We start from the raw sequence: 14051 nt of genomic DNA, 5'->3' as shown, positions 1-14051 counted from the left end.
ATAATACAGTCCAATTGTATTATGCAAAATCACATATAAGAAAAAAAAATCGCGAAGAATCGATGAAAGTTTCTCTAATTTCGTTCACAACGTTCGGCGAACGAAATTTCCAGACTCACTTTTTGAGTATTTTCAATCGTCGTCTTATGTACCCGACTTCAAAGTTTGGTGCTCGATATCAAGAAAAGGTAAATTGAGAGAAAGAGAGACGCAAAATGCAAAAAGAGAGTGAGAAAAAGACAATAAGGATGGAAAACCCAGGCTAAAATCTTTGACCTTTCCGCGAGAAGCTAACTTCTTGTCAGATAATTCAGGAAACATATGATATCATATGTGATATAGCTTTTCAGAAATTTGCAAATAAATCCGGCTAAATAATTTCGAGTTTCATGCTGTCACTAGATTATTTATGGTTCTTGAGTGTTTTTATAGCAGCGGTAATGAGGTCGCTTTAATTATTCTACCTGCTTCTACTTTTTATCTTTTTATTATAATTACTTCTATGAATTCTAAAATTTTAATAAGTTTAATTTATATAAATTGAGATCGAATAGATTCCCACTTAGAAAATAAAAAGAACTTTTGACAGAACTATGGAATAAATAATTTAAAAAGAAGGTGATCTGATTACTCTTAAAATATCAAAATAGATGTTGAATTAAAATTGTGAAATTCAGAGTAGAAAAAAAATTCTATCTTGGTGTGAATCAGAATATTATTAACCCTTGAAATAGATATGTGCACGAGTCTTGTATTTTTTATTTATTGTTGATTTAATAAAAATATAGATTCTATATACTTTTATATAATTTCATTATATGTATATATACCTATTTTATTTAAAAAATTAATTCTATATTTTATACAAAAAGGAAAAGAGGGAGAGCCGTAAAAAAAGAATTGATTTAATTCAATTAACAAAATAACTTAAAATAAAGATGTGACATTTTTTTCTATTAACTCTATCACGCGGATATATCCGATATTTTATCAAAAAAAATCAAGTATTTTTATTTCTATTCCTTCCTTTATATCTTTATTCCAACACTATCAAGCAAAACGTTTTGATATTACGGCGCAAATACGCGCAAATCTTTTCGCGCTTTCGAAGAGACGTTTCTCCGCTATATTCACAAAGACAAATACAGTGGATCAACTGCCGACTTTCAGCTTTGCGGATTCGTCTTCGCCTACTCAAAGCCAGGTTAGCTAGACGAATCTTACTATGGTTCCGTGAATCATGAAGTCTACCGTAGAAACGTTCAGCTGTCACGTAAACAGTGACATTTCGTAAGCCAATACTAGACCGGCTCGCAATCGCAATTTCTCCTACAAATCAAACACAAATTCTCGTGTTGTAACGATATCGATATCGCGAGTTGATTTATACAAATCGCTCGTAAACGAATATTTGTTGCTAACAGTTTTAGTCGACTTTAGAATATTACTATAATATTGTGCAATTTTCCGTATTTCGTGTGTACAGTTTAAAAGTACCTATAATTTTATTTGTCTTTTGCGCAAATGCAACTTAATAATTGTATCTCAAAATCATAATGTTACCTATTATAATATTCAAAGTTTTAATAATGAATTTCGAATAATAATATTCCATATTACTTCTTTTCGTATTTTATTTTATCTGCTTATTATTAGAAAATTTTTCAACTAGCTTTGATATATTTCCCTAAAAAGATTATTAAGCATTTTCCCGCAAGTTAGATTCCCGAAGGGAAAATCTTCCATAAATATTAAGAGTTTGTTTTAAATTAATTTCATATAATTATTTTGAACTTTATTTAATATAAAATTGGAGAAGAAAAGACAAAATATCCCGAAGCTTCGAGACGCTCGAAGCTTCGGAACGTCGAGACGCTAATTTCGAATTGCTCGTTCAAGCAACGTGAGGAAAATTAGAAGTGCCGTCGTCGTTAATTTCTCATCCCGCACTCCCCATTAAGTCACGTCTCTACCCCAATTTAAAACGCACCGCACATTTAGTGTCGCAAATTAAAAAAAAATCGAATTTCCTTAATATCTCAGAAATATGATGTAAATATATATTTTTCCAAGAGAAGCATGTTGGCATAAAGAATTATATATATATATATATACACTAAAAAATAATTACTAAATTAATAAATATTTATTTGAATACTCCCAAACGAATCATTTATTTAAAATAAATAAATATTTTATTTGTTTTGAAAAAGATCTTCTTATATCAAATAAATATTTTTCATGTCAAATCAATATTATTAGCTTCAAATAAATAATTCATCGGGCAGTATTGAAATAAATATACTTATTCGAACTCAATAAATTTTTTTTCAGTGTATATGTGCGATTTTGTGAATAAAATTTATTTTCAAGAGTTGTAAAATAAATCCATGAAACGTTTTCGAAAAAATGTAAAAAAATAGTTTGTTTATAAAAAATTGCAAAAGATTCAACATCATACAATTCTTTTGCAAACTCCTCTCCCAATAAAAACCTCGCGTCTTCCTTTGACCACGTACACGCGCCGAAGGGAACAAATAGGGTCCAGTTAGAAAGGCAAATAAACTCTCGTTGACGCATGAAAATCTGCCAAATTTGCCCCGATCGAAATTCGTACACAAAGGCCTGAATATCCATCGGTCTTTTCGCAGAATTCGCAAAATTCGCGGACAAGCCATAGTGCGATAACTGGATAACGAAGTTAATCACTCGACCTGCCCAATCTGTGTCGACAGCGTACTTTGATTCTGATTGTCCCGATTGCACGACGAGCGTAGAGAGAGAAAGGCACCATGAACTTTTCCGAGGCGTGAAAATTACGGGGACGTTTTTCGTGAGATATCCTCTCTGTTCGTTTCTACCGGAGAATTCGGTCACTCGTTAAGGCGGCTAATTAATAACGAGCACCGTGTAGGATTCACGTTAATTAGCATGTCTGAATATTAACGGCCGCGATAGACATTATCGGATGGAATTCCGAATTTTTGCGAAACCGCACAAATGCACTTTGAACAATGCACACAGGTAATTAACAAGAATAATACCGCGATGACGGAGCCAAAAGTCCTTAAACCTATTTTAAGGTATTTCAAGTATTTTATTTATATCGATTGATAATATGTATCTTCTGCATTGCGAGTATATTTTAATGATTTTTTTAGAAAACACACTAGTTCACAAGAAAACGTATTTGCAATCTAGTTTAGAAATACAATTAAGAAAGACAAAATAACAAAATAAGTTGTATCTGGATAATATATGCATATAACATAAACTGAAATTGCATTGTCAAAAAAGACCCTAACTTTCCCAAACTATTTCGAAATATGCATTTTAAAACGCATATAATTTCAACGAAATACTTCGACGACAACATTAATCAAAGAAGCTATGTTATAGATTTTATTAATTCATGTAAAAATAAAATACTTATTTTAAGGTATTTCAAGTATTTTATTTATATCGATTGATAATATGTATCTTCTGCATTGCGAATATATTTTAATGATTTTTTTAGAAAACACACTAGTTCACAAGAAAACGTATTTGCAATCTAGTTTAGAAATACAATTAAGAAAGACAAAATAACAAAATAAGTTGTATCTGGATAATATATGCATATAACATAAACTGAAATTGCATTGTCAAAAAAGACCCTAACTTTCCCAAACTATTTCGAAATATGCATTTTAAAACGCATATAATTTCAACAAAATACTTCAACGACAACATTAATCAAAGAAGCTATGTTATAGATTTTATTAATTCATGTAAAAATAAAATAAAACTATCGCATTTATGTAGCGTGGTAAATATAATTATCCCTACAAAAAAGGTAAACGCGAATCAGTTTATAATTTAATTATTTTTTAATTTTACACGATTCATTCAATTTTATGAATTAATATAACCGCGCCTATCGATTAATTGCAGAGGGTGCCACATGATGCACCAAAATGGAGCCGATATTGCAGCTGCTCTCCGTATCAACGTGAAGAACGCTTTAGAAGTTCTCTGTGGTACCAGCACGAGTCATGAACACAGAAATCTATTTTACCACTAACATTCATGTACTCACAAACGTTAAAATTAATTAATTTTTCATAAGTCAATTCATACGATGATAATTATGAGAATGATACTTAAATCAAAGCGCGCGAATTGCATTAAAATATTAGAACATATTGTTCTTTCATTTTATATATGATACCCAAATATGTTTAAATCAACTTTTATTCTCTAGGGTGTTTTTTTTTTTTTTTTTTTTTAAATTATGTCGTGGTCATTGATCTTATATTTTACATTTCGTACGACTTTCGCAAAGAATATATTTTCTTTAAAATTTCTAAGTAAAAAAGACAAGAGAGAGAAAGTATGATGATATTACTGAGATGGAGCTATATAAAGTACAAGATCACAGAAAAAACAGTATCCTTGAAAGAATGCAAATATGCCTTGATTCAAGTATATTTTATCCTTATAATAGCGCCAAATATAAATAATTTTGGATAAAGGATAATTTATCCTTAAAACAAAGTGCAAAATATTATTGGTTGAAGCTGGTTGTAAGTTTGTTTTTACCATATGCGAGTTTTAAAACAAGAATATATCTTAAGGATAAAATATACTTCACACAAACTTATTTATTATTAAGGCAAATAAAAATTTTTGATTATAAAGAGCATTCTATGCTTAAATCAATCAAATAGCGTTCAAGAATAAAAATATACTTGAATCAAGGATTTTTTTTTCTATGATTACGCGCATCTTTAATTTCAATTTTACCTCGCGCAAAAAAGTATTCGATATTCAATAATTTTGATTCGCAAAGTTGAAACTGCCTCCGGGTTTTCTACCCGGATCACAGAAAAAACAGTATCCTTGAGAAAATGCAAAATGCCTTGATTTAAGTATATTTTATCCTTATAATAGCGCCAAATATAAATAATTTTGGATAAAGGATAATTTATCCTTAAAACAAAGTGCAAAATATTCTTGGTTGAAGCTGAAATTTACTTATAAATATTGCAAGGACAAGTGAGCATCGAATATAAGTGATACTTTCAAATATATAATTCTTAATTCAAATGTGACTAAGTTTGTTTTTACCATATGCGATTTTTCAAACAAGAATATATCTTAAGAATAAAATATATTTCACACAAATTTATTTATTATTAAGCCAAATAAAAATTTGTGATTACAAAGAGCATTCTATGCTTAAATCAATCAAATAGCGTTCGAGAATAAAAATATAGAATCAAGGATTCCTTTTTTTTCTGTGATTTATTAGAGGTAGCTAAAGTTAAGAGAGCATGTCCCGATAAAGAGACATTCTCGTCCCAAGGAAAACATCGTGTAAATGGGATTTTGGCGAGGTAAAGCCTGCCTTAATTTCTCGGGGAAGACGCAATGTTTCCATCGTTCTGCCATTCGCAAGGAGCCGCCAGTTGGCCGGGGACCAACAATGTCAATGGCATTTCCGAGCCGAGTCAGTACGTTAATGCGAGGCGAGGCCCCGACACGGAGGAAGCCCGCAATTAAGGGGCCAGACATCCTGTATGGACCGTCTCTAACCAACAGGTACCTACCAGATGAGTTATCGTCGCGTCGAGAAACATCCCGGGGATATTATTATCGTCGCGATAATTCCGTCCGCGGAAAACGCGTCGCCGCATATCTCGACGGCGCGTGACTTGCGATTTGTTCCGAATGCGTCGAAATACACGAATTCTCGGGAGAATCGGTTCGTTTCAGAAGAGATATAAATATATAAAGTGCGTCAGTAACAATGGTTCGAAGACGCATGACGTTTCGTAGTGGCAAAAATAAGTCAAAATTGAAAAGGAACATTTTTACGATGAAAAAAAAAACGACATTTTTCAAGTCGGTCCTAGAATTATATTTACGCGCAGTTGCATGGATGATTAAAGAGATTTTTATGCTTTTAGAAGTAAAACGAAACTTCTAACACATGATATACGCACAATATAAATAATTTCGTAGCAAATACCAATATATAATTGTTACATTGCTATAATAAAACGGAATATAACAGGTAATATAACGTGTACGTTACATGTAACATCCATGTTAGTTGTAATTTCCCACTCATAGATGTAACATTTTAATATAACATATATTACATTGTAGTTATATTGTAATTATATACCAAATAGCACATTAATGTATTAATAAGTCAGTGCTATTTTGGGATATAATGACAATATAACTACAATGTAATATATGTAATATTAAAAATGTTACATCTATGAGTGGGAAATTACAACTAACATATACGTTATATGTAACATGCTTAAGTATATATAACATTTATATATTGTGTTTGCTGGGTTATAACATTGTCAAATAATTGATTTGGCGATTGTGATATTATTGTGATATCGTAACAGATCAATTCAGGTTTCTGAATTGTTTGACCTGAATTTTTGGTCTCGTGTTCGACGCCCGTTGTTTCGAAAATATTTTCTTATTTTTACAACAACATTCTACTGATATTTTTGAAGTGTACTCACCTCCAGGTGAGATTTCGATACTGCCACTGTTGTCCGTGGATGGTGAAACGCTTGTGCCTCGTCTTCATGAATCTGTAATCCGGCTGATCCGGTAATCCACATCTCTTGGCCTTCATCAATTTCTTTGTCGCCTCGTCGAGCTCCCCAGTCACGGGAATACCACCGAATTTCTGACCAGAATGTAAATATGCACACGGTTTATCATCACTGTAGTATAATCTCTTGAAATGTTATTTGGAAAAGAAAATGTCACAGAGAAATGCATTTCTCATATTTCGTCTATGACTCATATTTGAAGAAAATAAAAAGATATTAAAACTGTTTAATTTAACAGATAATAATCCTTAAGATTCGCCAGTAATAATTAATAAAAATCTTTCCTCAATGGTAAAAGTCGGCCAAATTGGCAATCATTTATTATAGATAATTAGTTAAAATGCAGTGAATTTGATTTACTGTATTAATTTATTTTGCATTTACTTTTGGTATGTAACATATTTTTGTATATGAATTTATAATTATTTCTTGCGATAAAATGTATTAAAATTATAATTAGTTTTATGTATTATAGCTTTTTATAGATTTGCTTGAAAAGGGCTGCAATGACAGCCGAAACGTTGTATTTTAACTAATTATCTATAATAAATGATTGCCAGTTTGGTCGACTTTTACCATTGAGGAAAGATTTTTGTTTAATTTAACTATATACAAATTATTTTTTCTATTTTTCTTTCTTTTTAATAAATGATAAGTAATTATTTTTTACAAGATTAGCAACTAATATTATCATATACAAGAAATTATATATTTAAAGTTAAATGTATTTTAATATTAATATTTTCTATCTCCTGCGCATAAACTCTTGAATATACATACAACAATACTCTTATACAAAAAACAACATTTTGAAATGTATATAAAAATCGAATCTAGAAAATATATTTCATTGTTTCATATATCCATTGATGTACCTATTTCAAGAAATCTATTTATTTCAGTTTTTCCCGGAAATATTCGCGTTCCCTTCCGTCAGCCAAGATCCATTTTTATCTTTTTGAAGAGAGATAAACGCTTTTGAGCATTTCAACCAGAGTCGCGTTCGGAATCTGACAAACGCGATTATCGATAAAACCATCGAGAAACGTCGATGAATAAAACTCGTGACCCAAGATTATAATAAAATGTGTCCAAAGTATTCCGATACGTTCTCCATTTCGCACTTAAGTTTGATGCCTTTGATCAAGCTATACCGTCCCTCTCTATCGGACAATGGTTATACGGAATGCAACCGTTTGCGAGAGGAAAATATAATAGTAAAAATGCTACTCGAGAGGTTGCTCAAGAAGATTTGCATGAAAATCGAAGAGAAGCGCATATATCCGACACTCCGCGGAATCCCTTAGGACATTTTGCCCCATTTTCCTACTTCCTTCGACAGGATTTTCATCGACCCGCTCACGACAGCTTCTGGAGAATCCGTATTCAATCGATCGCGTTTTCGTGATAGGTAAATATATATACGTATTTTTGTGGAATGGAGAGGTTTGCTCGCAACTCTATTTGGTATAAGTTACGAGAATAATAATTAATTAATTTAAGGCAATTTGCGAAAATCGACGCGCAATCAAGTTTTATTGGTTAATTAGTAAAGTCAAAGCTTTGAGTAAACTGTTTCAATTAAAGCCCCAAGAGAAAATTTTATGCAAAATACACGTAACTCATTTTTTTTTATAATTAAAACTGTAAAACGGGAAGTATTAAATTACTAGCAGCTTTTTTGCTGCACGGTATTATAATATCTACCTCTATGTCGTAATTTCGCTTACCTGCAGATTTTTTATAGCATCTCTGAGCTGGTCTTCCGTCCGCAGATTTCCTGTCTCAAAATCAGTCTGGGGTAAGTAACCGAATTTCATCAGATAATTTTGCTGAAACGAAAAAAAAGAGGAAATGATTAAATATTACTTAAATGAAATAACGTTAACGATATTATAAATCAACTTAGACGTGTATTTTTAAAAGAATATTTTTAAATCACAACTGTCTAAAAAAAATGATATATATTTTAATATTCAAAATTTATTTACATTTTCCACCAAAAACAATTAAAATTAAAAATGTGTGAAAAACTAGTTTTCTCCTATTCGTGCAAATTCGCGAAATGCACCCCAGATTTTTGATGCCGTTCGTAATTTAAATTCCAAGCCTATCGCGAGAAATATATATACTCTAAAATCGCGAAGATAATTTATACTACGTGAGGTGTGTTTGCGCGCACATTTTCACCTTGTGCTAACGTATGGCAAACTGTTAATTTATGCATATTTTGCCGTGATTAGCTGCCATGATGAGGAATAGTTGAGCAAGAATGCCCTATCAGATCGCGCATGCGGCGCCGATCGTTGCGGAACGATAACTCTCGATTGATTATTACTTCGAGTGACATGACGATTTATCGAGTTGCATGATGTGATAAAAATCGTGGCAAAATCCTCTCTTTTCTTCTTTTTTTTCACGCTCTCCACGCAAGCACGAAAAGCGAACCGATATCGAAGTGTAAATTAATTATTTCACGACACACGAGATCGTTACCGTAACGAGAATAAAACGTGTGCAATGTAATCTTAAAATGTAACGTGCGTGTATATCGCGATGTACATGGAGATACGTTTATTTCTGTGCACTTAACTATATATTGATTTATCCGCGTGTCGCATCGGGATAAAAAATCGTGACAGCCAGCAGCAGAGCTGGAAAAATTCGGCACGCTCGATAACACGAAGGGAAATGTTTTACCAATTAGTTTTATTCCATTAACTCTTTGTTTGCGTTCTTTTATATGTACAACTTTTTTACCATTTTTTTCTTCAGAGATTTATAGGAATTTATTCTAGCACGAGTAAAATATTAATTTTACAGAATTTTCATTTCATTCGGACAACGTAATGATTTTATTGACTAAAGATATTCAAAGAAAATATATTCTTAAATACAACTTATTAATGCAATATATGTATATTCTCTTGATATCTGACTTTTTTTATGAATGTGAACATTTTATGGACACTGACTTTTCAGTTTTCATTTTGCTAAACCGCGACTTCGTCGTATTGTTTTGTAAGAAAATAATGCGGAGAACACTTTTATCGTTTGTGGAGCTTTATAGCTTCCAAGAAATAATAGAATGTACAAAAGCCAACAGAGATGTAAGATCATAAATCCATAGAAATTCGCGAGATTTAAACATTTATTCACATTCCGAATCACAGTCAATTATTTTGCGTTAAATATTCTTTTTAAATCGCTATGCGCGCACAGAGAACCGTAAAAGTTAAATTACACACAGCAAAATCAGCAGAAATCGTACAAAGAGAGAGATTTTAAAAAATATTACACGTTACGTAAAATATAAACGTGCAGATAAAAAATCGTAAAAAAAAATCAAGAATCCATTTCTATTATAAAGAATTCAGTTGGATGCATTAATATACACATTAATAAATTAATAACAGCATAAGTAATGAAAACAGTAATATAATACTACAAGCTGTTATTATTATCGTTATTCGCATTTAATAACAATAACAAGTTGATATTATTCATATTGCAACAATAACAATAACTCGTAGATAATATAAATTTACACAGTCAACAATCTTTAATGCGCTAGTGCACAAAAGTACATTCAATCAAATTCGATTCTTTGCAGAAATTACACGAAATTACTTTGAATTTCGTTTTCCTAATTTTTTAATAAATATTTCCCGCAGAGAATGCAATCCATACACTGTAAAAAAAATGTGTAATGCGTATTACATAAATAATAAGTGTAAAATTACACGATAAATAATAAAAATGTATATATATTTTCATTATTTATTGTGTAATTTTACACTTACTATTTATGTAATTTTACATATTTTTTTTTTTTTTTACAGTGTAGGAGTAAACATAATTCCGCTGATTGTCGGCGTACTAAAATCGCCGCGGATTTCGCGGAAAACGCGTTCCTCGAGATGACGAAACGGTCGCGGATCTGTCTGCTAGTCGACACGTGGCGGAGTGTCGCTATCTTTAGGGGTTCCCTCGGCTATACGTCGCTCGAGACGGAGGAAGCGCGTCTTGTTCCCGACCGCCGTCGTCGGGAACGAATTCCGATTCGCGTCAGGAAAGAAAAAAAACGCGTCGTTCCCGACTTTCGACTCGAGAGAGAAAAAAAGTGAGGAAGGAAGGAGAGAGAGAAAATGGGATGTGGTTATATCCTTGACGAAACGCGGATACATTTAGTGGAAAAGCGAAATGATTTACGACCCGGCTCGGTTAAATCATTTTTAATTAGTATTATTCAATTAAAGGATCTAAATTTGATCTTTTATTGCGATAATAATAATATATATAGATATAAGAATTATATTTGACGTTCCCGCTATTGAAAGTCGTCGCGGATGAAACGGGACAGCTTTAGTCTTTAATACGCGAGAAATTGTCGGATGCAAATGACGCGAATAATCTTGCTCGTCTCTTAGCGTGCTTCTTCAGGATCTTTTAAGTAACAGCGATTCGAGATGCGACTCCGAGATATTCTCGACAAAAGGGTCTTTGAGATCATGGCGCGTTATTACAACGATTGATGCTCGATCCTCATCCATTCAATCCGCCCTCTTTCAAACATTTCAATCCTATTTCTCGCAATTATATCTATATACATATATGAATGATAATATTTATCGTTTGTGACTATAAAAGTAGATTATATAGAAAATATGCAAGAAAATTCGCATTGAAAGTTTCTCATAAAATTTTCACGATATTGAAAATCCCATAAACAAGATGCCTATGCAAGAACGTCGAGAAAAACTAGATATTTATTTTTATAAATACAATTTCTCGAGCATAAAATATTGAAATTATTGAAATATTGCATCGACGCGAATATATTATTTTATGTATGCGTGCGCATATATTTATATGAAAATTACATAAATTAATTTAGTTAATGTGAATACGTTATTTTTCTATACCTTAACATAATGTTCCCGATGTTCATTCTCGTTATCATTGTTCTATCAGCCATTACCCTATGATAAAAACACATTTCAGTTGAAAAAGTATTTAGCAAGAGTTCTCGTCGCCGCTTATCACAGTCTCCTTCTTTGAAATTCTTTTACACGTTATGGTCTTATCGAAAAGCGATTACAGAGCCGATGATAACCAAAGAGAGGGACAGACGTGATTACCGGAAGAAGATGTTAAATTATACCATTATTTATTTGATAACATCATTTTTTGAAATAAAATTAAATTGCATATTTACAAGAAAAATCATATAAAAGTATCTGAGAAAAAGTTTGTGTGTATGCGTGCTAAATAATACTGAAAAAATTCTAGAACAATTTTTTCTTTATTTAATATTAGATTTATCATTATTTCTATAAGATTAAGTTGTGTAATCAAGTTGTTGACTATGAACCATTATCTTCTAATTCAGTGGATCTTAACCGACGTTCTGCGGAACATTAGTGTTCCGCTAACTTGTTACAAGTATTCCGCAAAATTATGAAAGCGCGGCATACCTACCTATATAGAAAAACTACTATAATTTTTAAATTTTATAAATATTATTTTTTGAATTTAAATTTAAATTGTTTACTGTTATATAATCTGTACTTTATAATTTTTAATAAAAAGTATATTCATGTATATTTTTGTTAGTTTGACAATCTTAAAGATTTTGGTGTTCCGCAAATTTTTCTTATAGAGTCAAAAGTGTAACTGTTCCGTAACTTCAAAAAGATTAAGAACTACTGTTCTAGTTTCTAAAAAAATCAGTGATATATATATATATATATATACGGAGAGAATTTTCTCTTAAAATTTACCCTGAAAATTATGGTTATCGTGCGACAATATATTGGAAGAATCTTGAGTTTCTCTGGTTAATATTTATCACAAAAAAATATTAATATGTACATAGTAAAATTTACTATGTACATAGTAATATTTTTATAAGAGTTTCTTTGGTTAATATTTACCACGAAAAATATTAATATGTACATAGTAAAATTTACTATATACAGTAATAAAATTTTTATTGTGATAAATATTAATCAGAGAAGCTCTTATAAGATTCTTTCAGTACCATATATTGTCGCACGATTGCCATGATTTCCAGGGTAAATTCTAAGAGAAAATTCTCTCTGTGTAATAACTGAGTGCTTCTTATCGCACTCCATAAATTCGCGTCTATTTTTCAATCCTGGTCCTAGTTATCGCGGTCGTAGAATATCTTTTTACGACGCGTTACTGTTTCTTGCCAACTATCCGTCGAGGCCATATATGAGCGAGTGGCCATATAATCGCGCGAGAACACGTGCGTTGTCCACGAAGGGAGACACGTAAGTAGTCCCGAGGAGAGTTCGACTTAGACCGTGTTTGGTCATCGAGCACGCAAGATTTCTCCCGCATTGTGTTGTGCGCGGATTCCCTTTGCTTTGGAGAACCGGTTGCATCGCGCACCACGTCACTGCTTGCTCTTGTGCCGCCATTTAAGGCGGATAATATATATATCGAGGAATGTGTCTTTCGAACAAAGAGATATTTTCGTTCTCTCTAGCCCTCTTTTAATCCTCAAGCTTGAACGCGCTGCCGCAAATGCACCTTCTTGACGTTCAACAGCGATTCTCGCATTCTTTTTTCATTAGTCTTTAGAATCTCTCTTTTTCTTTTTCACATAATCTTGTTAATGAAAAAAAAAATATATATATATATAAATATCAATTATAACAAAAATTAAAATTAAAATATTAACGAGCTATAATAATATACGCTTTATAATATAAATTTACGCGCCGCCGCAAATGCACTTTCTTGACGTTCAACAGCGATTCTCGCATTCTTTTTTCATAAGTCTTTTGAATCTCTCTTTTTCTTTTTCACATAATCTTGTTAATAAAAAAAAAAAATATATATATATATATATATATATAATATCAATTATAACAAAAATTATAAAATTAAAATATTAACGAGCTATAATAAAGATAGTTGTTGAAATTATTGTTATTCTTCCGTATTTTTTGAATGTGAACGGTCGTACAAGTGAGAAAAAATGAAACAATGATAGCAATTCATTGCCATGATGAGATCATAGCAACATGAGCAGCAAGTAGTAAACTGATTGGGAAAAAGCATCAAGATGAATTAAAGAGGACGTAAAGCTCGCCTTGCGCATCCCATTACGTTATCACTGAACCCTAAAGCCATTACACAAAAGGGCAAGGTCGAATCGTTTGTTGATCCTGGCATAACGATCGCGTTTATCGAATCTGCGAGAAGAAAACTCGCGTGTAAAGAAACTCGGTCATGGCTCCCGATAGTATTATAACAAAAAAAAATGAATCTTTTTTCTCGGAGGGTGACGAAAGAAAAGGGGAGATGTGTTTCTCAAACAGACGTGCTTGGATCATCTTTGAACCTTCCCGGGTCTCGACATTTTTCTCTTAGACACTTTCAGTT

The 14051-nt window shown here is 31.8% G+C and overlaps 1 protein-coding gene across 1 annotated transcript in view; it reads right to left on the bottom strand.

Annotated features, from left to right (window-relative positions):
* Window positions 1-14051, bottom strand: part of Mmp2 (Matrix metalloproteinase 2) — a 164965-nt gene that overhangs the window by 102720 nt on the left and 48194 nt on the right. Inside the window, 2 exon segments of the mRNA XM_029304977.2 lie at window positions 6537-6706; window positions 8363-8464. Coding sequence (XP_029160810.2) covers window positions 6537-6706; window positions 8363-8464 — 272 coding nt within the window.

This window comes from Nylanderia fulva, unplaced genomic scaffold (assembly GCF_048542155.1).
Source record: "Nylanderia fulva isolate GAGA-0341 unplaced genomic scaffold, ASM4854215v1 Scaffold22, whole genome shotgun sequence".
Classification (NCBI taxonomy): Eukaryota; Metazoa; Arthropoda; class Insecta; order Hymenoptera; family Formicidae; genus Nylanderia; species Nylanderia fulva.
The sequence above is the reverse complement of the archived record's forward strand: the minus strand, read 5'-3'. Positions and strand labels throughout refer to the sequence as shown.